Below are 27,564 nucleotides of genomic sequence, written 5' to 3' on the forward strand. Positions count from 1 at the left end.
GTTCTTAACTGAATTTTTGCAGATCTGTGATACTGTTAAGACTAAAGGAGTAGATCCTGAAGTCTACAGGCTTATGCTTTTCCCTTTTGCTGTAAGAGACAGAGCTAGAGTGTGGTTGGACTCTCAACCCAAAGATAGCCTAAACTCTTGGGATAAGCTGGTCACGGCTTTCTTAGCCAAGTTCTTTCCTCCTCAAAAGCTTAGTAAACTTAGAGTGGATGTTCAAACCTTCAGACAGAAAGAAGGTGAATCCCTCTATGAAGCTTGGGAGAGATACAAGCAACTGACCAAAAAGTGTCCTTCTGACATGCTTTCAGAATGGACCATCCTGGATATATTCTATGATGGTTTATCTGAGCTATCAAAGATGTCATTAGATACTTCTGCAGGTGGATCCATTCACCTAAAGAAAACGCCTGCAGAAGCTCAAGAACTTATTGACATGGTTGCTAATAACCAGTTCATGTATACTTCTGAAAGGAATCCTATGAATAATGGGACGCCTACAAGGAAGGGAGTTCTTGAAATTGATACTCTGAATGCCATATTGGCTCAGAATTAAATATTGACTCAGCAAGTCAATATGATATCTCAGATTCTGAATGGAATGCAAGCTGCATCCAACAGTACTCAAGAGGCATCTTCTGAAGAAGAAGGTTATGATCCTGAAAACCCTGCAATAGCAAAGGTGAATTACATGGGTGAACCATATGGAAACACCTATAATCCCTCATGGAGAAATCACCCAAATCTCTCATGGAAGGATCAACAAAAGCCTCAACAAGGCTTTAATAATGGTGGAAGAAACAGGTTTAGCAATAGCAAGCCTTTTCCATCATCCACTCAGCAACAGACAGAGAACTCTGAACAAAATACTTCTAATTTAGCAAACTTAGTCTCTGATCTATCTAAGGCCACTGTGAGTTTCATGAATGAAACAAGGTCCTCCATTAGAAATTTGGAAGCACAAGTGGGCCAGCTGAGTAAAAGAGTCACTGAAATCCCTCCTAGTACTCTCCCAAGCAATACAGAAGAAAATCCAAAAGGATAGTGCAAGGCCATTGAAATGACCATCATGGCCGAATCCAAGGAAGAAGGGGAGGACGTGAATCCCAAGGAGGAAGACCTCCTGGGACGTCCAGTGATCAATAAGAAGCTTCCCTCTGAGGAACCAAAGGAATCTGAGACTCATCTAGAGACCATAGAGATTCCATTGAACCTCCTTATGCCATTCATGAGCTCTGATGAGTATTCCTCTTCTGAAGAGAATGAGGATGTTACTAAGGAGCAAGTTACCAAGTACCTTGGTGCAATCATGAAGCTGAATGCCAAATTATTTGGTATTGAGACTTGGGAGGATGAACCTCCCTTGTTCACCAATAAACTAAGTGATCTGGATCAACTGACATTGCCTCAGAAGAAACAGGATCCTGGAAAGTTCCTAATACCTTGTACCATAGGCACCATGACCTTTGAGAAGGCTCTGTGTGACCTTGGTTCAGGGATAAACCTCATGCCCCTCTCTGTAATAGAGAAACTGGGAATCTTTGGGGTGCAAGCTGCTAAAATCTCATTAGAGATGGCAGACAATTCAAGAAAATAGGCTTATGGACAAGTAGAGGACGTGTTAGTAAAGGTTGAAGGCCTTTACATCCCTGCTGACTTCATAATCCTAGATACTGGGAAGGATGAGGATGAATCCATCATCCTTGGAAGACCCTTCCTAGCCACAGCAAGAGCTGTGATTGATGTTGACAGAGGCGAATTAGTCCTTCAATTGAATGAGGACTCCCTTGAGTTTAAAACTCAAGGACATCCTTTTGTAAACATGGAAAAGAGACACAGTAAGCTTCTCTCAAAACAGAGTTAACCAGAGCCCCCACAGTCAAACTCTAAGTTTGGTGTTGGGAGGCCACAACCAAACTCTAAGTTTGGTGTTGAACTCCCATATCCAAACTCTAAGTTTGGTGTTGGGGAGTCTCAACAATGCTCTAAACATCTGTAAGGCTCCATGAGAGCCCACTGTCAAGCTATTGACATTAAAGAAGCGCTTGTTGGGAGGCAACCCAATTTTTATTTATCTAATTTTTATTTCATGTTTTATTAGGTTCATGATCATGTGGAGTCACAAAATAAATATAAAAATTGAAAATGGAATCAAAAACAGCAGAAGAAAAATCACACCCTGGAGGAAGATTTCACTTGCGTTCAAACGCTAGTAAGGAGCATCTGGCTGGCGTTCAACGCCAGAACAGAGCATGTTTCTGGCGTTCAACGCCAGAAACAAGCAGCATCCTGGCGTTCAGACGCCAGAAATGCACAGTGAAGAAGAGCTGGCGCTGAACGCCAAAAACAAGCATCAATTCGGCGTTTAAACGCCAGAATTTCATGCAAAGGCATTTTACATGCCTAATTGGTGCAGGGATGTAAATCCTTGACACCTCAGGATCTATGGACCTCACAGGATCCCCACCTACCTCACCCTCTCTCTCCATTCATGGTCATCCCTTCTGTTTTTCATTTACCACTCACATCCATACACCCACCTACCTTCAAAATTCAACATCTCTTTCCCACCCAATCCCACCCATATGGCCGAATACACACATCCCTCCATCTCCTCCATATCTTCTTCTTCTTCTTCTTCTTCTTCTTCTTCTTCTTCTTCTTCTTCTTCTTCTTCTTCTTCTTCTTCTTCTTCTTCTTCTTCTTCTTCTATTCTTTCTTCTTTTGCTCGAGGGCGAGCAACATTCTAAGTTTGGTGTAGTAAAAGCATAGCTTTTTTGTTTTTCCATAACCATTAATGGCACTTAAGGCCAGAGAAACCTCAAGAAAGAGGAAAGGGAAGACAATTGCTTCCACCTCTGAGCCATGGGAGATGGAAAGATTCATCTCATAAGCCCATCACTAAGAAAAGGATGGAGCAAGCAAGAAAACCCATTCATGGATCTCAAGAGACACATGAAGCTCATCACCATGAGATCCCGGAGATGCCTCAAATGCATTTTCCTCCACAGAACTATTGGGAGCAAATCAACACCTCCCTAGGAGAATTAAGTTCCAACATGGGACAATTAAGGGTGGAACATCAAGAGCACTCCATCATCCTTCATGAAATTAGAGAAGATCAAAAAGCAATGAGGGAGGAGCAACAAAGACAAGGAAGAGACATAGAAGAGCTCAAGGACATCATTGGTTCCTCAAGAAGGAAACGCCACCATCACTAAGGTGGATTCATTCCTTGTTCTTACATTCTCTGTTTTCCGTTTTTTATGTTAAGTGCTTATCCATGTTTGTGTCTTATTACATGATCATTAGTAGTTAGTAACTGTGTCTTAAAGTTATGAATGTCCTATGAATCCATCACCTCTCTTAAATGAAAAATGTTTTAATTCAAAAGAACAAGAAGTACATGAGTTTCGAATTTATCCTTGAACTTAGTTTAATTATATTGATGTGGTGACAATACTTTTTGTTTTCTGAATGAATGCTTGAACAGTGCATATGTCTTTTGAAGTTATTGTTTAAGAATGTTAAATATGTTGGCTCTTGAAAGAATGATGACAAGGAGACATGTTATTTGATAATCTGAAAAATCATAAAAATGATTCTTGAAGCAAGAAAAAGCAGCAAAGAATAAAGCTTGCAGAAAAAAATAGCGAAAAAAATAGAAAAAAAAAAGAGAAAAAGCAAGCAGAAAAAGCCAAAGCTCTTAAAACCAAAAGGCAAGAGCAAAAAGCCAATAGCCCTTAAAACCAAAAGGCAAGGGTAATAAAAAGGATCCAAGGCTTTGAGCATCAGTGGATAGGAGGGCCAAAAAGGAATAAAATCCTGGCCTAAGCGGCTAAACCAAGCTGTCCCTAACCATATGCTTGTGGCGTGAAGGTGTCAAGTGAAAACTTGAGACTGAGCGGTTAAAGTCAAGGTCCAAAGCAAAAACAGAGTGTGCTTAAGAACCCTGGACACCTCTAATTGGGGACTTTAGCAAAGCTGAGTCACAATCTGAAAAGGTTCACCCAATTATGTTTCTGTGGCATTTATGTATCCAGTGGTAATACTGGAAAACAAAGTGCTTAGGGCCACGGCCAAGACTCATAAAGTAGCTGTGTTCAAGAATCAACATACTGAACTAGGAGAATCAATAACACTATCTAAACTCTGAGTTCCTATAGATGCCAATCATTCTGAACCTCAATGGATAAAGTAAGATGCCAAAACTATTCAAGAGGCAAAAAGCTACAAGTCCCGCTCATCTGATTGGAGCTATGTTTCATTGATAGTTTGGATTTTATAGTATATTCTCTTCTTTTTATCCTATTTGATTTTCAGTTGCTTGGGGACAAGCAACAATTTAAGTTTGGTGTTGTGATGAGCGGATAATTTATACGCTTTTTGGCATTGTTTTTAGTAGGATCTAGTTACTTTTAGGGATGTTTTTATTAGTTTTTATGTTAAATTCACATTTCTGGACTTTACTATGAGTTTGTGTGTTTTTCTGTGATTTCAGGTATTTTCTGGCTGAAATTGAGGGACTTGAGCAAAAATTAGATTCAGAGGTTGAAGAAGGACTGCTGATGCTGTTGGATTCTGACCTTCCTACACTCAAAGTGGATTTTCTGGAGCTACAGAACTCAAAATGGCACGCTTCTAGTTGCGTTGGAAAGTAGACATCCAGGGCTTTCCAGAAATATATAATAGTCCATACTTTGGCTGAGTTTAGATGATGTAAAAGGGCGTTGAACGCCAGTTCTACGCTACTGTCTGGAGTTAAACGCCAGAAACACGTCACAAACCAGAGTTGAACGCCAGAAACACGTTACAACCTGGCGTTCAACTCCAGAAAGAACCTCTGCGCGTGTAACATTCAAGCTCAGACCAAGCACACACCAAGTGGGCTCCGGAAGTGGATTTATGCATCAATTACTTACTTCTGTAAACCCTAGTAGCTAGTTTATTATAAATAGGACTTTTTACTATTGTATTATCTATCTTGGGACGCCTAGTTCTTAGATCATGGGGGCTGGCCATTCGGCCATGCCTGGACCTCTCACTTATGTATTTTCAAACGGTAGAGTTTCTTCACTCCATAGATTAAAGTGTGGAGCTCTGCTGTTCCTCATGAATTAATGCAAAGTACTACTATTTTTCTATTCAATTCAACTTATTCCTCTTCTAAGATATTCATTCGCACTTCAACATGAATGTGGTGAACGTGACAATCATCATCATTCCCCCACGAACGCGTGCCTGACAACCACTTCCGTTCCACCTTAGATTGAATGATTATCTCTTGGATCTCTTAGTCAGAATCTTCGTGGTGTAAGCTAGATTGATGGCGGCATTCATGAGAATCCGGAAAGTCTAATCCTTGTCTGTGGTATTCCGAGTAGGATTCTGGGATTGAATGACTGTGACGAACTTCAAACTCGCGAGTGCTGGGCGTAGTGACAGACGCAAAAGGATGGTGAATCCTATTCCAGTATGATCGAGAACCTCAGATGATTAGCCGTGCTGTGACAGAGCATTTGGACCATTTTCACAAGAGGATAGGATGCAGCCATTGACCACGGTGATGCCTTCAGACGATTAGCCATGCAGTGACAGCGTATCGGACCATTTTCCAGAGAGGATGAAAAGTAGCCATTGACAATAGTGATGTCCTTACATAAAGCCAGCCATGGAAAGGAGTAGGACTGATTGGATGAAGACAGCAGGAAAGCAGAAGTTCGGAGGGACGAAAGCATCTCTATACCTTTATCTGAAATTCTCACCAATGATATACATAAGTATTTCTATCTTTATTTTCTGTCTATTTATTATTTATTTTCGAAAACTCCATAACTATTTTATATCCGCCTGACTGAGATTTACAAGGTGACCATAGCTTGCTTCATACCAACAATCTCCGTGGGATTGACCCTTACTCACGTAAGGTTTTATTACTTGGACGACCCAGTGCACTTGCTGGTTAGTTGTATCGAAGTTGTGAATGAAAAACAATTTATTAAGACGTGCGTACAGAGATTTTGGCGCCGTTGCCTGAGATCACAATTTCATGCACCACAAAGCAAACAAGCAACAAAAAGGGCATGGAAGAAAGCAAGGGGAAGCAACGTTGGAGCTAAAGTTGGTGCTCCAATGTTGCCTCAAACGTTATACTCAAGAGGTGCATAGTTGGAGCCAAAGTTGGTGCTCCAACTATGCCTCAAACATTAGCCAAGAAAGGTGGATAGTTGGAGTCATAGTTGGACCTCCAACTATACCTCCAACTACAAAAGAAGGCAACGTTTGAGCCAAAAGTTGGACCAGAAACATCACCCTAAACGTCGCCATGAGGAAGGCCATAGTTGGAGCCATAGTTGGACCTCCAACTATGCCTCCAACTACTCATTTAAGAAGACCATAGCTGGAGCCATAGTTGGACCTCCAACTATGCCTCCAACTACTCATTCAAAAGGGCCATAGTTGGAGTCATAGTTGGACCTCCAACTATGCCTCCAACTACTCATCCAAGAGGCCATAGTTGGAGCCATAGTTGGACCTCCAACTATGCCTCCAACTACAACTATGATGTGCAACGTTGGAGCTAAAGTTGGTGCTCCAACGTTGCTGGCAATGTCAAGGTGAAGGGGTGCCAACGTTGGAGGGAACGTTGGGGGTCCAATGTTACCTCCAACGTGCATGATGAATTTGAAGTTTTTGGGATTGTAAAATCATGCATCAACGCATACGCATGACCCACGCGTACGCATGGGTGAAGATTTTAGCCAAATGGCGCGCACACGTGACCCACGCGTACGCGTGGGTGGGCTAACGTTTGTGCTCAAACGTTAGGTCCAACGTTGAGTCCAACGTGCGAGATAAATTTCAAGAATTTGGGGTTGGAAAAAGTGCATCGATGCGTACGCGTGACCCACGCGTACGTGTCGGTGAAGATTTTGGACAAATGGCACGCACGCGTGACACACGCTTACGCGTGGGTGGGCTAACATTTATGCGCAAACATTGGGTCCAACGATGAGTCCAACGATGGGTCAAACTTCAGGGCCAACGTCCCAGCCTTAATAGGCCAAGTTTGACCCAACGTTTGAGCTCAAACGTTGAACTCCAACGTGAGCTTCAACATCAATCCAACTTCAATGAAAAAGGCACCCATGCAGAGTATGAACATTAACTCCTGATGCACCACTATTTCGTGGTGCATTTTATGCTAAATTGAAGGGATTTTATCACCTTTTCTCACACTTATTCAATGAAATAGCATGGTTTCATAATTTCTCCTTAATTTGTGCTTAAGAGTGACAACATGCTTTTTAGGCCTTTAATTTGCTAATTTTAATTCACCTTTGATTCCACTAGATGCCTTGATGTATTTATTAGTGAATTCAGGTTGAAAAGGCTAGGAATAGATCAAATGAGTGAAGAGAAAAGCATGGAAAGTGGAGAAGTCATGGAAAATCAAGGATTGGGAGTGCATTCATTGATGCGCACTCGTGGAACGACGCGTACGCATGGGAAGTAAAAATGCCAATCGACGCGTACGCGTGATCCATGCGTACGCATCGCAACTCGCACGTGACCTCATTAAAGTAAAAACACTGGAGGGATTTCTAAGCTTCTCAGGCCCAGATCCAACTCATTTTCTGAGCCTATTACATGTAGAATTGAGGACGAGTCAGGGGGAAAACACATAGTTGAGTTTTATCATGCTTTAGTTAGTTTCTAGAGAGAGAAGCTCTCTCTTCTCTCTAGAATTAGGTTAGATGTAGATTAGGATTTCCTAGATCTAGGTTTAATTCATGCTTTGATTTACTTTTCCTCTTTAATTTCTTGTTCCTCTACCCTTGCTTTCTTAGTTTAGCATTTTACTTCTTGTATTTGTTTACTTTGTTGTTGATGCACTCTTGTTTCTTTTATTTTTCTTTAATGCAATTTATATTTCATGTTCCTTTATTGTTGATTTGAGTTGTTGTTGTTAATTTCCTTGCAATTTCTAATTGTAGATTTACATTTCTTGCAATCTTATCTTGCTTTCCTTTTATGCCTTCCAAGTGTTTGACAAAATGCTTGGAAGGATGTTAGAGTAGATTTTTGTGTTCTTGGCTTGGGATGGTAACTTAGGTGAAATTGAGTTGCTAATGTCCAAGTCTTGATAATTAGTGTCCATTGACACTAGCTTCCACTAAGTTAATTAGTGAGGTGGCTAGAACTTATGGATTAGGATTGATGTAGCTCATTTGACTTTCCTTCACTTGTTAGAGGATAACTTAATGAGATTGATCCTTACAATTATCATATTGTGGTTAGTGACAAGGATATAGATCCTTAACCATCAACCCTTGCCAAGACCTTTTATCATTTGAGTTTCATTTACTTTCTTGTCATTTATCTTTCATGTCTCTTATTCAAAATCCCAAAAACACTTTGCCATAACCAATAACAAGAATACTTCCCTGCAATTCTTTTGAGAGACGACCCGAGGTTTAAATACTTCGGTTATTTTTATTGGGGTTTGTACTTGTGACAAACAAATTTTTGATTGAGGAATTGTTTGTTGGTTTAGAACAATACTTGCAATGAGATTTCATTTGTGAAATTCTAAACCACATAAAAATTCTCTTCATCAAAATGCCGCCGTTGCCGGGGAATTTCAAATGTGTGCCTTGTTATTGGTTACTGTATATATGTGAATAGTGTGAATATTTTTCTCTTTTGTTGGTTTGCTTGTTTGAGTTAGTAGTTAGATTCTATCTCCTTATTTTTGTCCTTTTTGTTTTAGTCTTTTCACTATGAATTCTCATCCATTTGACTATGAGTTTGGTTACAATTATGTTGTAGGGAATGAAAGCTTCAATGAGGATATGCATCAAGGATGGAACAATCAAGGTTGGGAGGAGCCTCAAGCTTATGGACAACCTTGTAACAACCTCCTCCGGTCTCTTATGGGTATAATTCCACTCCTAATGCATATCAATCCAATAGCTATAGTGGACCCCTTGTAGTTACCAACAAGTCCCACCATATGCCTATGAACCTCATCCTCAACATAGCCCTCAACCATACTCACAAGCTCCTTTTTATCAAACCCCTTCCTATGACCCTTATCCATCATATAGCCAATCACCCTTACCTCATCCTTGTGACCATTATGTTAGAAAATCCATAGAGCCACCACATCAATACGCCCAAGAACCACAAATTCCATACACACCACCTCCATACCCTTACCAAGAAGAACTACCTTCCTATCATGAAACCTTTCTCCAAAATAATAAACCCTCCTATCCACCCCAAGCCCCAATGGATGATTCTCTCACTTAGCTACTTCAAGGACAAAGGGAGGTGCTAGAATTCACGGCCGCCTTAGATGCAGTGGTAAACCGATTGGCCTCCCAATGCTTGAACACTCAAGGAACTCCCATGGCCACATGTGGAGAATCATTTGAAGAGCATAGTATGAAGGAGAGATTGGAAACTCTGGTGGAAAATGAGGAATGTTGCTTTGTGTTAGAACAATTGGAGGAACCTATAGTTGTTAAAGAAGAGGAAGAAGTGGTGGAAGACTTAGGAGATGCGAAACCTCCTTGGGAACCTAGAGTGGAAGAAAACCCTTCCAAGAAGATTGAATTTGATGTTAAGGAGGAAAGTGCACAACCTCCAAAGCATATTCCGTATGAAGACTTGGATGGGATAGAGCAAGAATTGAGTTCCCTTGGTGATGAAGATCACGCATCAAACCTTCTTGGTGGTGAATCCTTTGAACCTGAAGAACCTTCTCCCGGTGAATTTGAAAGCAATGTGGAGGTAGATTTCTCTCATCCTCCCATTTATGATTTGAGTGATGGAGAAGAGTTAGGTGAAATTGATGAGTAAAGGATTGAAACTGAAAAATCTTGTGAAGAGGTGGAAGTCCTTAGAAAAAGAAGGATGGGAGTTGAATACGCTTTGTCAAGATCCTTGGAAGCTTCTTTGCCTAGGTTGTCATCTACTCCTACATTTGAGTGGGTGAAATTCATCTCTATTAGCTTTATTATACCACTCGAATATGGCTTGCTTGAAACGGATGGTCAACTCAGGGAATTTTGTGGGATGAAGCGCAAGAGAAGGATGTTTCGTGGTTGGCATTGCAAATCAAGGCTCATTTTGGTTGACACATCAAAGATGAGATACAAAGGTTGGGCTAGTGCTCAATTAGGTGGGTCCAGAAGGAGAATTTGGCACTTCATTGAGAATTCATCTTGCTCACCACCCGAATGGACAAATGATGATCAATTTAAAGACATGTGTCAAAACAAAGTGTGGGATCCCGGATCGCACAAGGAGAATCAACTTTGGGAACTCAGGGTTTGTAAAGAACTCCATCAAAGCTTGGTCACATTAATTTTGAAGAATGGATCTCATTGGAAGTCCAAGCATTGGTGGATGTTCAACGATGGCTTCAAGCACAAGCCACCTTGATGAGGAGCTCCCCATAAGTCCAACTTAAGGACAATAAATAAAAGTGCTAGGTGGGAGACACTCCACCATGGTAACATCTTTCCTTTTTCTCTTTTGTGAATATTGGTAGAATTAGTTTAATTTCATGTTTTGATTGATTTGTTGAGTTTTGTTGATAGTCTAGTATGTTAAATAAGGTTTTAAGGTGTTTTGGTAGTTGTTTAGAGGTTTGGAATGCTTGGTTTGGTGCAAGAACTTGGAAAAAATTTGAAAAATAGAGCACCAACCCACACGTACGCGTCACCCACGCGTATGCGTGATGCAAGCTTTTTCGACCATCCATGTGCACGCGTTACCCACGCGTATGCATGGATTCAAAATTCCCACCTCCATACAAAATCCAGAGAGTTGTGCCTACTTCATGCCAACTTTGTGCGCGAGGCACAACTCTGGCCACGCGTACGCATCACCTCACGCGTACGCGTCACCTCTCTGAATAACCCATCACGCGTATGCGTCGCTTCCATTTCACCACCCCATGCGCACGCGTGGATCGCCCTTCTTCACCACTCTTCTTTTCTTCTCTTCTTTCCATTTCTTTCCTTTTTTTCTATTCTCTTCTCTTCTTCCCTTCTCTTACCCATCATCCCACACTACTATGCACCATTAACCATTAGTTAGTTCAGTTAGTTAGTTATTTAGTTAGTTTCATTTTTTGTTTAATTCTTTGTTTTTCATTATAAGTGTTGGATTATTAATTTTGTTTACTGTTTATTGCTGCTGATTGTTGATGAGATGTTAGTTTAACATCATTGTTGTTAATTGTCATTGTTGAATTTCATTGTTGAGGTTATATTTTGCTACTTGGTTTTGAGTTTCTTTGTTGAACAATTGTGAATATCAAGTGAATGACATTGCCTTCAAGCATGTTAAATCTTTTTGAATTACATGATTTGTCCACCATGTGATTTGAACCATTTTCTTTGAGTAGGCAATTTCTTGACGAATGTCATGCATTTATCTTAATGCGTTGTATTTCTAGATCATATGCATCCATATGTTTTTGGCTTGAATGTTTTCATTCTTCTTTATTGCTTGTTTGGTTGTCTTAGCCTACAAGTTTAGAGCATCTCAAGCACATTAGGATGAGTGAAGTGCATGTTCTTTTTTGGTAACTGTGACATAGCTTTTTATATTAGTATGTGTGTTATAAACCGCGTGCAACTTAGAATACACACTTACCTTTTATCCATGTCACACTAATTCACTGACTTCATTCTAGTGATTATTACCTTATTCCAACAATGCATGCTTCCTTGATTTTGCATTTACTTTTCTTACTATCCTGTCTTCTATTTTCAGGATGAGTCATTATAAGCTAAAACGGAAGCGGGACAAAGAATATGCAGCAGCCGGTTGATCCACCAGCTAAAGGTGGCAATCCGGCAAGTCGCCATACCCCCTTGCTATCCTTTGAATGCACCGAGGATGGTGCAAACTTTTAAGTGTGGGGAGGTCATCTGACCAATCGGTGTTTTTGAGTGACAAATTTCTAATCCCAACACTTTTGCATTTCATTTTTAGTCTTTTAGGATTTTTAGTTGTACTTGCTTATTTTGCATATAATAATAAGCTTAGTCAAAATAATGAAATTTTTCCAAGAAATTTATCTATAGGGCAACCCCCCAATTGATTTGAGTAAAACTTTTTCATTGAACTTACTTGAATTATATCTTGTGGAACGTGTTTTGAGCTAAGAACACAAGCATGTGAGATTTGAGCCTAATTGTCTGGTTACATCTTATAACCACTTTATTTCCTTCTTGTGTGCATTATTCTCTTTCTATGATTGTAATATTTGATTTGTTTGATTCTTTATGTCCATTATTTCGTGTAAACATGCATTTATATGATTTAGGCCATTGTTTCTTTGAGCTCACTTACCCAAATAAGCCTACCTTCTATCCTCCATTGTTAGCCAATTTTGAGCCTACGATTAACCCACTTGTTCTTAACTTTAGCACGTTACAAGCCTTGAAGCAAAAAACAATAAATGTCCTTAATTTGGATCTTTGATTAGCTTAGGCTAGTGAGTGTGTGTATCATTTAAGTGTGGGAAAACTTGGGACATTGGTTGAGAAAAATGTGTGTTTTGTATTTCTATTGAAAATATTGGGAATTGGGTACATAATCATGTGTTAATTAAATATAAAACCCATATACATTGATACTTTTGTATATACTTTATTGAAAAAAGAAAAAAATGATGATAAAATAATATATATATATATGAAAAGAAAAAAGAATAGAAAAAGAAAGAAAAAAAAGCAATAAAAAGGGGAAAAAATGCCCCAAAGCGAAGTCCAATAATAATTAATGCATATGAGTTGTGATAAAAAAGAAGAATGCATGAGTGTGTGAAAAAGTAAAAAATTGGTAGTTAGGTTTGTTTAGAATTGTATAGGTTGTTATATAAGATTAGGTGGAAAGTTTAAGCTTATTAAAGATTCAAATATCAAGTCCACTTGACTATATGCATCTTACCTTGACCCTAACCCCATTACAACCTATGGAAAAGACCTCATGATAATTGTATGCATGCATGAATAATTGTTGATTGTTAGATGAAAAACAAATCTTGGAAAGCATGATTAGTGGAGAATTGAGTGAATCAACCCCATACACTTGAGTGATTAGAGCGGATACACATCCGGTGAGGGTTCGATTGCTCAATTACATGTTTTCACCTAGAATCATCACTTTTCTTGCAAGTTTGCAAAAATCTTTCAATAACTCAAGTCAATTGTGGGTTTGGCTTGGTTGTTAATACCTCTAGCCCTTATGCTTATATATGCTTTCTTGGAAATTGATTTGTTTTGACCAAGTAGTTGCATTCATTTAGATAGTTGTATATAGATAGGTTGCATTTAGTTAGTTTGCATTTAATAAATATTGATACCCTTTGTCTCTTTCTTGGTTTAGCATGAGGACATGCTATGGTTTAAGTGTGGGAAAATTTGATGCACCACAATTTCGTGGTGCATTTTATGCTGAATTGAGGGGATTTTATCACCTTTTCTCACACTTATTCAATGAAATAGCATGGTTTCGTAAATTCTCTTTAATTTGTGCTTAAGAGTGAAAACATGCTTTTTAGGCCTTTAATTTGCTAATTTTAATTCACCTTTGATTCCACTAGATGCCTTGATGTGTTTGTTAGTGAATTCAGGTTGAAAAGGCTAGGAATGGATCAAAGGAGTGAAGAGAAAAGCATGGAAAGTGGAGAAATCATGAAAAATCAAGGATTGGGAGTGCATTCATCGACGCGCACGCGTGGAACGACGCGCACGCGTGAATATGAGGTCGCATGGTGACGCGTACGCGTGATATGACGCGTACGCGTGGGAAGTAAAAATGCCAATCGACGTGTATGCGTGACCCATGCGTACGCGTTGCAGCTCGCACGTGACCTCATTAAAGTGAAAACGGTGGGGGCGATTTCTAAGTTTCCCAGGCCCAGATCCAACTCATTTTCTGAGCCTATTACATGCAGAATTGAGGAAGAGTGATGACAAGTCATCTTAGGTTAGTTTCACAAGCCTTTTTTTAATCTATTATAATTGGTTTTTATGCATTCCTTAGGCAATAAGTAAGTGTTTGGATGAGAAATTCATGCTTATCTTGATTCAATCGTATTGTTAATTTTATGCATTATCATGAGATTTATGCAAGAATTATAACCTTATTTCACAGACATATTAAACCCTAGTATCATTATAAATCCATTTAGTCTCCATTCAATCATTGACAACAAATGCAACCAAAACACTCTTGTTCGAAACTATCTACTTGGATACCCTTCATTAACAAAAAATCTAAATAACTTTGTCATAGAGTCAATGGAAGGAGAGAAACCATATCTAAGGCAACTCTAGGCAAACTAACTACACAAGACCATTCCTTTGGCGAACTAACTACACAAGACCCTTTCTTTAGACAACTCGCAATCGCCCTACTCTCTTTTCTTCAAGAATAGCGTCCTCGTTTTCAATTTTGGCATGAAGCAGTGTCATATTGGTTTCTAAAACGTGGTTAATTGATGAATTATGAGTTTTCAATTATTTATTATACAAATAAATTTATGTGATTTATGTGACTTTACACAACCAAGACAAATACCAGCGATTCTTTGTTTTTTCTTTTTGGTGACAGATTCTTTCTTATGTTATCGTAGGCAGCAACCAAAGCCATTCGGTCCACTTAATATAGTTAATCCATCTCGCAAAACACACACCCGTGTCGGCCTATCACTAAGCAAGTTGAATTTTTCTACTACCCTTTCATTGGAAATAACAGTAAGTTGCCTATAGTTGATCCACAGAATTTCAAAATAACTTTCTAAAACAATAAAAATAATTGCATTAGGGGAAAAAAATTGTCGTTACACCTCTCCTGAGAAAGAATAGTTATATACAAAGGCCGTTACAATCCCCTTAGCACATTTATAAATCTAAGTCAAGAAAATGACTCCTTTTATTTTCTTCTTTTTAAAATAAAATGGGACTTCGCATGAAAGGCAGGGATATCACACCATCAGCATTCAGCAGCCATACCACCTTTCTGATAAGTATAAATCTGCTCTGTTTTCTTCACACGCGAAGTTTTTCCAGAATGCTGTTCTCTTCTAAGCTTGCTTTCTCACAACAATCAAAAAATGTAACATAAATAGGTCAAAACGGCAGGTGCAATCACCTTATAATTGTTCTTCCGAGAGATGAAGCTCCAATTTCACTCTCAGTATTCTGCAACAATAGCCACATACATATATCAATAATTTAACAGAAACAGTGGGAAAAAAAAAAAAACAATTGTCATCTATGTCTATATATAATACTCTATGCATGAAATACTCTATACATGAACTAACGAACTACCAAACTGAATTCATCACTAGAGCACCTTACTCAAGTTGGTAGGAATAGTTGTTAAACCATCTCTGAAACATTTTTAGTGTTTACTAATAATGTAGCTATATGAATTATCACCAATATATATATATATATGAAACCAATGAAGTTAAAAGTGATTGACAAGAAATTTCACATTAAATTTGTGGCAATATATAGGTATGGTTCTGGTTAAATCAATTTGACAATTAGTTAATCACAACAACAAAAATAATCGTAAGACTTGGTGGACAGGTGGCAGTCATTTTCAAGAATGCAGAACTCAATTACAAGTCATTCTCAAAGAACAAAGACATCATAATGAAACGGAAATGATATTGCGGCCTTTAGCTAAAATCACATTAAAGTGATTTTCATGTATCCTCAGTCATATATAAGGGAATAGAGACAATTCTAAGTATGATTAACACTAATATCTTCACAAATGTAAATAGGGAACTGTGGATAGTAGAACAATTTATTCCCCTCTATCTTCTAATGAATAAGTTACCTGTGATTTAGGGGAAGGAAATACATTCCAAAATCTAAGTGTTTCATCTCCAGCTCCAGTTACAATAGTCTGAAACAGTAGAACCCCTCATGAATAAAAACACAGTAATAAAAAATATTTCGTAATTCCAGCTTAATCAGTCATGTAGAAGAGGTTGAAAGGACAACTGAAATACCTGCCCATCTGGAGAGATGGCAAGATAAAGAACTCTATATGTATGACCTGTAAGAGTTGCTAACTGCAGCAAAAGACATCGAAATGGTCAAATAAATTTGTTTACATTAACTAAAAATATGAGATATAACTTGTCACGTATTATATTGTTTTACCTTCGACATGGTCGGGTATCTCCAAACTATTATCTGATTCTGGGAGTATCCATGTGTGCTTACCAATTCATTGACATTTTTTGACCAAACAAGATTACAAACCTGCCATATACATCAGTTTACATCATTTTATTTGTGGTTATAAAAGAAAAAAATCATAGCAGGATGGACACTTTATCCTGATCTCAATATATGAAGACAAATACCACAAAATCTGAAAACAATTTTTGATTAAGTCAAATGAAAACTCACAGTTATGAAAGGTCACTGACCAGAATTTATTTTTATTAGGAAATTTATTGACAACTTTATAATTGTGTAAGGAACACTACATTGAAGTTACTTTACTTGTAATGTCTCCCCTATTCCGAAATCATAAAGCAAATCATGATATTCATTGTACCCCATGGATTGTTCATCTTATTCCACTAGTTTGGATCCCATAGTTATGATATACGTGAACTAGAGAAGTATCGAAGTAATACAGTCACCTATAAGCCTTCCCTAGACAAGGTAAGCTTTTAAAGATTTGTTGGCATGGTGTCTAAGCTTTGTTGACTAAGCAGCATAGAATTTGAACATCATGATCCCATTATATAAAGATTTCTGAACATGGAAAAAATGAGCGTATGCAATGTCCATTCTTTAAACAACAGCTGTGAAACTGGCTATATAAACTAAGCACACAAAATGGTATCTCTTAGCAAAATCTAGTGTAAAAAACTACCATAGCCTAATACATATCTACCCCCACATGCAAAATCTACTAAGATTGCCCTAACGGAGAGCCATATCCAACTTGGGGTCCATATTTCTGAACCAAGTTACTGGACTCTTTTCTAACCCAGTCACCATTTTAGCATTTAGAATAGGGTTTTCAAAAGTAACTTGCAGGTTCCAAGTGTCGTTTTACCTGACTTCCAGTGTCCATACAACTTAAGTGTGAGTTTGTGGTTGTATTCCAGAATCGAATACATCGATCTGCAGTTCCTCCTCCTGATGCAAGAAGTCCATGAATATGAGGAGACCATGCAATCGCTTTAACAGCTGCTGTATGCTCACAATACTTAAGGACAGGCTGGGTTGAATGTTGATTCCAAACAAACAGCTGCAAATCCAAGAAATAATATGAATACCAGTGAACAAGAGGTAAAAGATAAGAACAATTGGATATCTCATAAAAATGATAAAGTTTGCAATTGCATACTCTGTTGTCATTTCCTCCAGATGCTAACTCACGGTTATCATATGACCACTTCAGTCCACAAACCTAAACCATAATTGAAAAAAAAAATCAGTATTATGTAGAATAGCATACCACGTACAGTAGTTTGGTTAGACCAGAAAAAGCTTGAGTGGGAAAAAAAGTGTCTCACCTCTGATTTGTGCCCCGAAAGTTTACTGACAAAATCTTCCTGTGCTCTTATATCTCGTTGATATATATTCTTATCCCGGCCACCTGAGGACAAAAGAGAAGAACTCCAGGCCAAGGCTCCAACACGTAAACGATGACCCTCCATCGATCTTATCTTCTTACATCGAGCTGCATCCCAAATCTACATGGATATTAGTCAGATGCAGGCACGGCTAGCTTTGGTATAGAAAGAGAGCATATAAAAGTTCATAACAGAGATAAAGGGAACTCAGCAAGTTACAGGGATCGATGTAGGAAATAAAGACATAATAACCCCAAACAGTTAAGTTAAAGTCAACTAGACTCCAAGATTCTTGGAAGTTTTTTGGATGAATCAGTCTAATTGAAGTTACCAAATTTGAAGCCACTGTTTCTTTGATCCACTGTTGTGAAAGGATAAGTTTTCTAGATCTGTAGAATCTCAAAGGTGACAAGTTAAGATCATGAATTATAATTATTCAATTAACAGTTTAACACACACATTACCATACTTAATATTTTCCACCATAGACAGTATAGATGAGAAAGCTTATTGATCCATTTGTTAAATAATACACTGACACACAAGTCGCACGTCAGCTGGTAGCAACTTGCAACACAAACTCTAGACACAGTAAACTCTCTCCCTTCTTATCAGCCTAGCATTTACGAGCAGAATCCAGTCAACATTAATTAATATTGAAGATTACTATGACTATACATGAGTAAGGAATGACTGCTCTTTTAAACCAAATCAGGTTTGACAGAGGAGCATGAGTTGTATATAACCCACTTTACAGTGGAGGCTCTCCCTCAACCTAGCTTTCTGGAGAGGGTTATCTTGAACAGCTGACTCATGGAGTTGCATGAATAGCAGCATCTAAGTCGTGTACAATCAGACCAATGTCAACCAAATGACCTAATATCAGAAAGTACCCTTTATAATAAATAGTTTTCTGGCATTATAGCACCCTTTTAGTTCAAAGGGTGCAATGAAGCCAAATAAATTCCTTAAAAAGAGGGGAAAGGAACTATCTGATCCCTTCTTTGGATGTATTACAATCAAGGAAGGAAAGAATGATGTGAAGAACAGATAAAAGCAACAGAAACAGGCACAGCACAACACAACACAACATAACACAACATGAGCTAGGACATGGAGGCATGACAAGAACTAAAATTCAAGGACAAGGCATGGCATAAACATTATATGAAAGAAATAGAGATTAGTTCAGAACGCATCTATAGACACAAAACGAAAACATTAATATTAAAAAAATGGCCCATATAGCATTAAAAGTGATGAGTTCTCTATAAAGTATTTTAGCTTAACATAATTTTCTCTCCTTAATATAGTGAAAATATTTCCTTTCCATTCTACATAATTTAGAAAATTATAAAGTTAATTGCTTTAACTTTGATACTGGTTTCCTTGTTAAAGCTAATAAAACACCCAGGAATGCTCAAATCCTCTAGAGAAGCTGAGTTCAGCTTCAGGATGTCTGGCCATTAATTGGCATCCTTCTGTAGCTATATATTCAACCACATCCAATCCACTACAGCTTGTTCTTGATTTCTTGATATTTGTTTTGACCTAATGAAAGATTGCATCTTCATCTTCAAACTTTGCGCTGATGCTCATTTACTTTTTGCCAAATTTCATTCTTCCCTGGAGATGGTGTCATACCAAACAAATTGAAGTCTCAACTTTTAAAAAAATGCTAATCAACCACAACTACAATGCTAAATGATTATGGTGCTATTTTGCTAGTCTCTGCCTGCAAGCTATCACATGTAATCACCATTCGTATACAGAAACCTTCCTTCTTAAAGCCGAAAAAGAAAGGGAAAACTATGTTTATTTGAGAGAGACTAGTAGTGGAATCTGAGAGGCGTAGTAAACATCATAACTCTTAAGTAAATCTGAGGGGCTAAGTAAACATCATAACTCATAAGAAACTATGAGCACAAAGGAATTAAAAGAATGGTCGAATCCAATTACTATGAGTACTCATCAAATACACTCCTTTGAATGTGATAAGCACAATAACTCTCACCTGAACTTTTCCATTGCTAGTTCCAACAGCAAGGTGGGTACCCCGTTGAGCCCAGCCAACTGAACAAACGCAGTCGTCAATCCCCAAATCACATAATTTAGTTACCTGCACATAACACCGAACAAAAGAAGAAGATTGCAATTAGCCCCAAAATACCAATCATTTCCTTAACACAATCAAAATTTACAAAAAAGAGAACATGCATTGTTCTGGAACTACATTCAATCAACTCACTCACCTTGCTGCTACACGCATTCCACAAATAAACACAGTTACCAAGACCAACCGCCAGCACGTTGTGCGAAGACCAATCCACCAGATTCAGATAAAAATCGTCTTGCAGCGCAGGCGCGTCTAGAACCTTTAAAAAATTACACCACCAAAATATCAGAATTTCCACATATAATTGAAATAAACGATAGTGAAGGATGTGGCAAAAACAATTAAATTACGAAATTGACCTTATACGGCGACCGAGGAACCTTCCTAGGAGCCTTGACAGGGCTGTGATTAACGCCGGGGACCGCATCGTCGCACATGAACGGCGAAAGCGAATGGAAGGACTGCCGAGTCTCCGTCTTGTACCGGAATATGTTCCGGCTTGAAATCGTCATCACGGAGGCCGACGAGCTCCTCTTCTCTGGTGTCACCGGTACCGGAACTCCGGCGGCGTCGGGTCCGAACAAGGCAGTCTTCAACAGCATGGTGTAAGCACTGGAGCTATCCTCCCTGCCGTCAGCCGCCGGCGGTGAAACTCCCGAGGCGGCGGAGGTCGGCGAAGCAGGTATGTCGAATAAGGCGAACTTGGAGGCAGATCTGCTCGGTATGAACCTGTCGGAGTAGATGGTTCTAGAAGGTGAGCAGTAGTGTGAGGAGTTGATCATTCTGTCCACGTGGCACTTGTTAAAGGTTAGAGAAGAAGCCGGTGGCGGAGATACCGTTGAAGATGAAGACCGTGGTAGTTGATCATCCATCTCAACCTCCCCCCCCCCAAAAAAAAAAAAAGAAACAAAAGTTGGAGTGTATGTCGTGAATTATTTCTCAGAATAAGAAGTAGAAGAAGAAGAAATCAAAAGTTGAGGACTGGAGGCTGTTAATTTTCCCGGGAAAAAGCAGTAAAAGATAGTACTATTTTTTTCTTTTTTTCCTCTCTCAATTATAGTTTTGTTATTTTTAATAAGATAATAATGAAAAATGCGGTTATTGCCTCGCTTTATGAGATGAAGGCCTTCAGCTTCGGATTCACTTATCTGAAGAAGATGGTGGACCCCTCTGTTTCTGTGTTGTGTGTGTTTCTTTCTCACTTTCTCTCCTCCCAGCATCTCATTCTCATCATTTTATAGTCTTTCACTTCTCTCACTTTCGCTTTTTCTTTTACAAGCAAAGAAGGACATTGAACACATTCTCAACTTGCCGGATTCTATCTTATTTTATTGTTTAAACTTTTAATTGTTATTTTCGTTTCATACCTTGATTAATTAGTAATGAGTTTAGTTCTGGGCACATGTAAAGTTACTATTAATAAAAATTTTAAAATATTTTATTTTAGTAAATGTATAATAAGTATATTAAAAGTTATATTTTATATTTCTTAATTAATAATTTTAATGTGAGTTTTTAAGAAATATGTTAACTAAATCCATTAATAATTTATGGACCAATATTTTTTAGCTTACATGTAACTAATATTTTTAAGAATATAAAACATACATAACGATTTAGTATGTTATTCTATATCTATAGACTTTGTATTATATGTGTATGCGCACATTATATAGAAATTAATTGAATTGTATTGTTATATCTATAGACTTTTTAGTGCATGTTTTCGTATAGAAGTGATGATCAACTTTTTTAGCATGTGAAAATCTAACTTTTGTTTGTTTTGCTTAACATTGGTGTTTGTTGGATTTTCCGTTTATCTTTAATTTATTAGTGATAGCATCTATAGACTCTATAGTGCTACTCATCAAATCAGCATAACTTATAAGGTTTTCTTTATTCTTTTGATATAATATATTGTTGTATTAACAAACAGATAGAACCACATAAAAGAAATAACGAGCTTAAAATTGTAAAATCATCCATTATTTTTAGAATGTATTTAATTTGATGCATTTTACACAGTTATTTAATGATATTTATGCATTTAATTTAGATGAACTTTTTAGTAATATATTTAAAAATTAATTATTTTTCTAAAGTAATAATATATGATTAACTATTTATATAAACTCTTTTATAGCGATAATATATGAAAATTAAATTTCTTTAGAAAACACTACTATAACTATTCAACAACAACAACAACATAAGTAGTGATGATACAACAATTTAGAAAAATAATTTTATTGGTGTAAAATTGGACAAGTTATATAAATAAATCACTTGGGTTTTAATTTTATGAAATTACAATTTTTTAAAATAAGTAACATCTATATTCTAAATTAATTTTATATAAATTATTACATGGTAATGTATTTTAGCACTTACATATAATTCGCTATAAAATATCGCAGATTATATTAAAAAACACAACCATAATTCGCTACAAAGTCTCGCGGATTATAAACAAATTACAAGACATAAATCGCTAGAGAATGTTGCAGTTTATGAACAAATAGGTATATGCATAATCTGCTGCACCCTACAGCAAATTACGAATAGGTGGAGGCATTATATATAGAAAAAGTATTTGTGAAATAGAGTGTCAAATTCACAATAATGTCAAGTAAAGAGAGTTTCTTAGCTCTAGTGCATGACTATGAAAAAATTAAAAAAAAAAACAAAAAACAAAAAAGAAGTGAAATTTACCGATAAAAAAATCCTTAAGTGTCTTTATCCAGTTATTGAATAATACCTTGTCAAATCTAAAAATTAGTATATTATAAAAGTTTGGAGTGTGTAGGACCAAAATAAGTGAAAATACAAATACTAAAATTCTTTATAAAAAATGTCTCCATCATATTCCAAATATGTAAATGCATGTTATATATCTAATATTTTAAATATACAAAAACTATGTTAGGTGAGAATAAAAAATATATAAATTCTAAGTCATGAAAGCTTAAACCATAAATTATTTGTAAAAATATTCTAACCAAATTTCAAAATGCGAATGCTGTTATCTATCCAATCTTTTAAATATACAAAAATTGTAAAAATGTTAGATAAGACAAAATATAAAAGATATATATTTAAATAGCTACAACTAATCTCTTAATGCAATGACAACTCTTATAGTTAAAAAAAAAAAAACTAATCTCTTCATTGATCCTTCCAATGACAATGACGTGAGTAATGCCATTCAACCGGTACAAGTGATTTTTTTCTGTTATAGTCCCACTAAAAAGTATGGTCGCCCCAAATTCTCTCTCAACCTCTTCTCTCAGTCCAAAACTTCCCTCTCAATCCAAAAATTTTTCTATCAAGCGAAAGAAGAATCCACTGCTAGCTATCGTAATTTTATAGCAATACAACACATAATCCGCGACAGTCTCTAGCAGATTATGCCTATATCTATTTGTTCATAAACTGTAATACCCTCTAGCTGTTTATGCCTTGCAATTTATTCATAATCTATGAGACCCTGTAGTGAATTATGCTTGTGCGATTTTTAATGTAATTTGTGATACTCTATAGTGAATTACATGTAAATGCTAAAGAGTGGTTTATATAGAATTAGTTTATTAGAACATAGATATAATCTATTTAGAAAAGTTATAATTGCACAAATTTAAAATTCAATTGGTTTATTTATGTAAATTTTCTGGTAAAATTTGTAAATACAATTCTAAAAATATTTCTAGAGCTTTACTTCGTTTCTATTTTTCTAATAAAATATATAAATGATTATATTATTTGTTGACTTGAAAGTTACATTACATGATGATATATATCTCATCAATATGGAAATTGGGAAGGTGATGATGGAATAGTGAAACAATTATAAGTAAAAAAAAAATTAAGAAAATATTAGCATAAAATAGATAACAATTTGTTAAATTATGATTGTTGTTTGTGGCAGGTAAAAGCATATATGTATGTGTGTGAATGTGGGTGATATCATGAAGGTAGTTATTCTACTTAATCGGCCAGTTGGTGGTTGGGTGGATGGCAGGAAGGAAATGTGAATCATTTTGTCTTAATGTTGAATTGTTTCTAAGATGATGTTATTCTAACTTAGTTAGGTGTGTAATCCCTTGGGGATATTCCTAATTAGGTTGTGTCAATAATTGATTTCGGTGCATTAGTGTTTGTTGTGTGGTACTGGTTTTATTTTATACTTGGTAGGTTCTAAAGATGATTTTGGGTTGCAGTCATCTTTTGTTGTTCTCCTTGGCTTTTCATGTTGACTCACGAGAGTGTTCTATATTAAACCAAGTTGTGCTTGTCCAGATTATTGGAACAATAAATAAATAACTTACAATTAGGTTAAGCTCTAAATAGTTTTGGTCAGGATAGTAAAAATAGGTCGAATTTATCTAATCGATCCGTCAAATTCACCAAAAAAATAGTCAAGCTAGGATTTTGAATCCATCGTAAATGAAAAATTTGCTAAATCCGCCTTGCCGAACTCATGGGCTAGGAAGGACAAGCTCGCCAGGCCAAAAGTTTTTTAGATAAAATTAAAGAGTGATTAATGTTATAAAAATTGACAATCATATAATTTTTAAACATATTTTTTTATTTTTTTGTAATTAATTTATTTATTTTATTTTATACTTATATATTCAAATTATATAATTTATTTCTTAAAATAAAGATAATTCTATTAACGGATATTATTTTAAAAAATTTATTGAAGTTAAAAATTTAGAAGAAAATAATAAAAAAATTGTATTATAATTTGACTTTTTTATTTGTAGTTGATTTTTAATTGTGATTTTTATTAATTTTATTAATTTTTCAAAAATGCTCGTCAATTCACTATAAAGCGGTGCGAGCTAGCATTTTGAGCCTATTTTACACCCGTTTTGCTCCATTAATTTTTTGGACGAGCTACCCGCTTTATCATCCCTAATTTTTGTTGTATATATTTAATTAAAAATAATATTTGTATACTAAAATTAGCTATCAAAATTAATCACCATATATTTATGTACAAATAAATATATATATATATATAAATACATGTGTAGCTTAACTTATTTTTAATCTATATTTTATATTTTAATGTATATTTTATATTTTAGTGTATATATAGCATAGTGATATTTAATATAACTCTTTTTTTACTAGCTTTTATTTAAGTTTTGGACTATAATGAACTCGTTCTCTCTGGAACTAGTTAATGCAAATTAAAGGTTTAATTTACATTCGTTTTAATTAATCATTAAAACTAATTTTAGTAGATTAATAATGTTTAGCAATTAATAAAACCTTCCTAGAATTAGTTTTTATTTAAATATAGGATTTAATTTTATGAACAACCAATATAAATATATTAATTTTATATATGCATTCAATAATAGATTATCGGAAATGTTTGGTAACCAAAGAAAATTAGTAAAAAACAGCCATAATTTACCATATTTAATTTTCATTAATTGTTACAACAATTCTTACTATATCAACAAAAATAATCACTTCCCAAGTTCCCGTACATAGATAACCACAAAAAAGGTGAATTGAAAATACATCAAATTTAAATTCTTGAATGTATACTATTAATCTAATTACATTTTATATCTTTTATATAATTAAAAAAAAGTTAAGCCTCTTTTACAAAATAACAGTGCATGATTCGTGTAGATACATAAATTGTATAAAAAAATTAATTTGATTTGATGACGAAATCTATACGGTTCAAAACATTAAAAAAAAAAAAATAAAAGGGTTAAATTAGATGACTTAACTCATTTTCTGTTGTATTTTCCAGGACGGTTGGTTGAACAATGCTATTTCAGTGAACTAGAAAGACATGATCGAATGCATGTTATGCAATTTGTCTTGTATCAGAAGTTGAGGAAAACAAGTAGTGTTATTTTAATGCATTATAGTTCATCATCCTTCTTTAATTTATGTACCGATTAATGATTTTTTTATCCAATAATCGAGTTTAATTAGATATGAACCTTAATTTATTATTTTTATAGGATTTATTTTAAATATTTGAATTTAATTCTAAATTAATCCAAAATAAATCGGATCAATCTGATATATAATTTTATAAATTTTATATAATAAATTCATAAAATTTATCTTTAAGTATTAAATTATTAAATATTTATAATATTTATATTAAAATAAATTATTTAAAAAAATTACCATATAATTTCACCTCAAAATTTTATAACATTCTAATATTCTATTACTAATTTCATAATGTATTATTAATTTCACCATACCACAAAACATATATTTTAATTATAAAATATAATTTTAAACTAAACCGGATCTAATCCAAATATAATCTGAATCCAATCTAAAAATAATACTAAATAAAAATGACAAATTTGAATCCCACAGAACATGTTTTGGGTCCAAAGCCAAACTTCGAGTCAGATTCGATTTTGAACTCCCTGCTATTGTCCGACCCACATGAATCATGACTACCCTTAAATTTTACTTCAGTTATTAATCCGTTCGGTTTGAAGAATAAATTTTATTATCCTTAAAATAATAAAGAGGTGATATTCTTGAGAAAGGAAAAAAAAAAGTTACTAAGTAGCTAGGAGGGGGAAAGAAACACCGTGTGATTAAATAAAAGGTAGATCACTAGATCATATTAATTATTTTTTCAATTAAAGAAAATGCAAGCAAAAATAGACATAGGGAATAATAAAATGGACTACTGTTACCAAGATGACATATATATATATATATATATATATTAGCATGATTTATGCACACCGATAGCAAAAAATTGTAAACATATACATTGTACCAAATAAAAAAAAAGTCAATACAAACATTTCTTCTGTTAAATAGATTAGATACCGGTGGAAACTCATGCACATGGGATTCGATAGTTTTGCCATAAATTAGTAGAGATATCCAGCTATAAGTATTGCGTAGTACAGAAGATATACATTGAGAACTTGATTGATTTACAAGATGCATGGTAAAAGATCCACAATAATAAATAATAAAGTCAATTCAATAATTCTATAGAATATATGTAGTGTTTGTTGTGTGCCAACAAAGGTTTGCTTTATCATACAGTAAGGGAATTAATCTATCACAAATTAAAGTGGTAGTGGTGAATCAGATTCGAATTTCAGCTTTGAACATTTTCTTTTTAAGGTGTTTTGTACATTAATTGGCAAAATAATTTTTCATGTTCAACTCAGTAATTAAACTAATAATTCAATTTTAAAATTGATCAAAATAGTCCTTTAATTTCTTTTTTACCATAGGTTAAGTTAATTAGTCCCTTCGTGAAAGAGAAGGAAGACCATGACGATTCGAATATGATGCAGTGTCAATAATAAATGGTGTACGTAAGATTTCTATTAGCGTCATTAACTAGCTATTTGACAGAGGAATTAAGACTAACTTGATTTACATAAAATTAAGGAACTATTTTGATCAATTGAATTAAAACTAAAGAACATTTTGGTTGTTACCTACTTTTATCAAAATAAATTGGATTGACTCTAATTTTAAAATAATAATAATAAAGAAAAAAATACATATATATATATATATATATATATATATATATATATATATATATATATATATATATAAAACATTTTTCTTGTGACATTGAGAATGGTACATATGGCAGGTCTTTTATTTGAATATACGTGACTGTTAAATTATTTCTAAATCTTCTAGTAAATAAAAAATAATAAGAATAAAAAAAAATGCAGCTCAAAGTATGTCATCTTCTAATAAATAATATTTATTGGGTGATGCTGCCATTGAATAAATCCATGTTTTA

The 27,564-nt window shown here is 35.3% G+C and overlaps 1 protein-coding gene and 1 non-coding gene across 2 annotated transcripts; both read right to left on the reverse strand.

Moving 5' to 3' along the window:
• Window positions 1-205: 205 nt before the first annotated feature.
• LOC148577373 (small nucleolar RNA R71) lies at window positions 206-313 on the reverse strand. The gene has a single exon (XR_015903406.1). It is a non-coding gene; the product is annotated as a small nucleolar RNA R71 (small nucleolar RNA).
• A 14,519-nt stretch (window positions 314-14,832) lies between these two features.
• Window positions 14,833-20,991, reverse strand: LOC107631106 (B-type cell cycle switch protein ccs52A). Its single transcript, XM_016334439.3, has 10 exons — window positions 20,135-20,991; window positions 19,912-20,034; window positions 19,674-19,778; window positions 17,600-17,779; window positions 17,431-17,493; window positions 17,137-17,331; window positions 16,224-16,325; window positions 16,070-16,132; window positions 15,895-15,963; window positions 14,833-15,239 (listed from the first exon to the last, which is right to left on the reverse strand). Exons 1-10 carry the CDS (start codon window positions 20,645-20,647, stop codon window positions 15,186-15,188), a joined length of 1,467 nt encoding a protein of 488 aa, XP_016189925.1. The 5' UTR covers window positions 20,648-20,991; the 3' UTR covers window positions 14,833-15,185.
• Between the last annotated feature and the right edge of the window lie 6,573 nt (window positions 20,992-27,564).

Source organism: Arachis ipaensis, chromosome B1 (assembly GCF_059453495.1).
Source record: "Arachis ipaensis isolate K30076 ecotype BB chromosome B1, ASM5945349v1, whole genome shotgun sequence".
Taxonomy (NCBI): domain Eukaryota; kingdom Viridiplantae; phylum Streptophyta; class Magnoliopsida; order Fabales; family Fabaceae; genus Arachis; species Arachis ipaensis.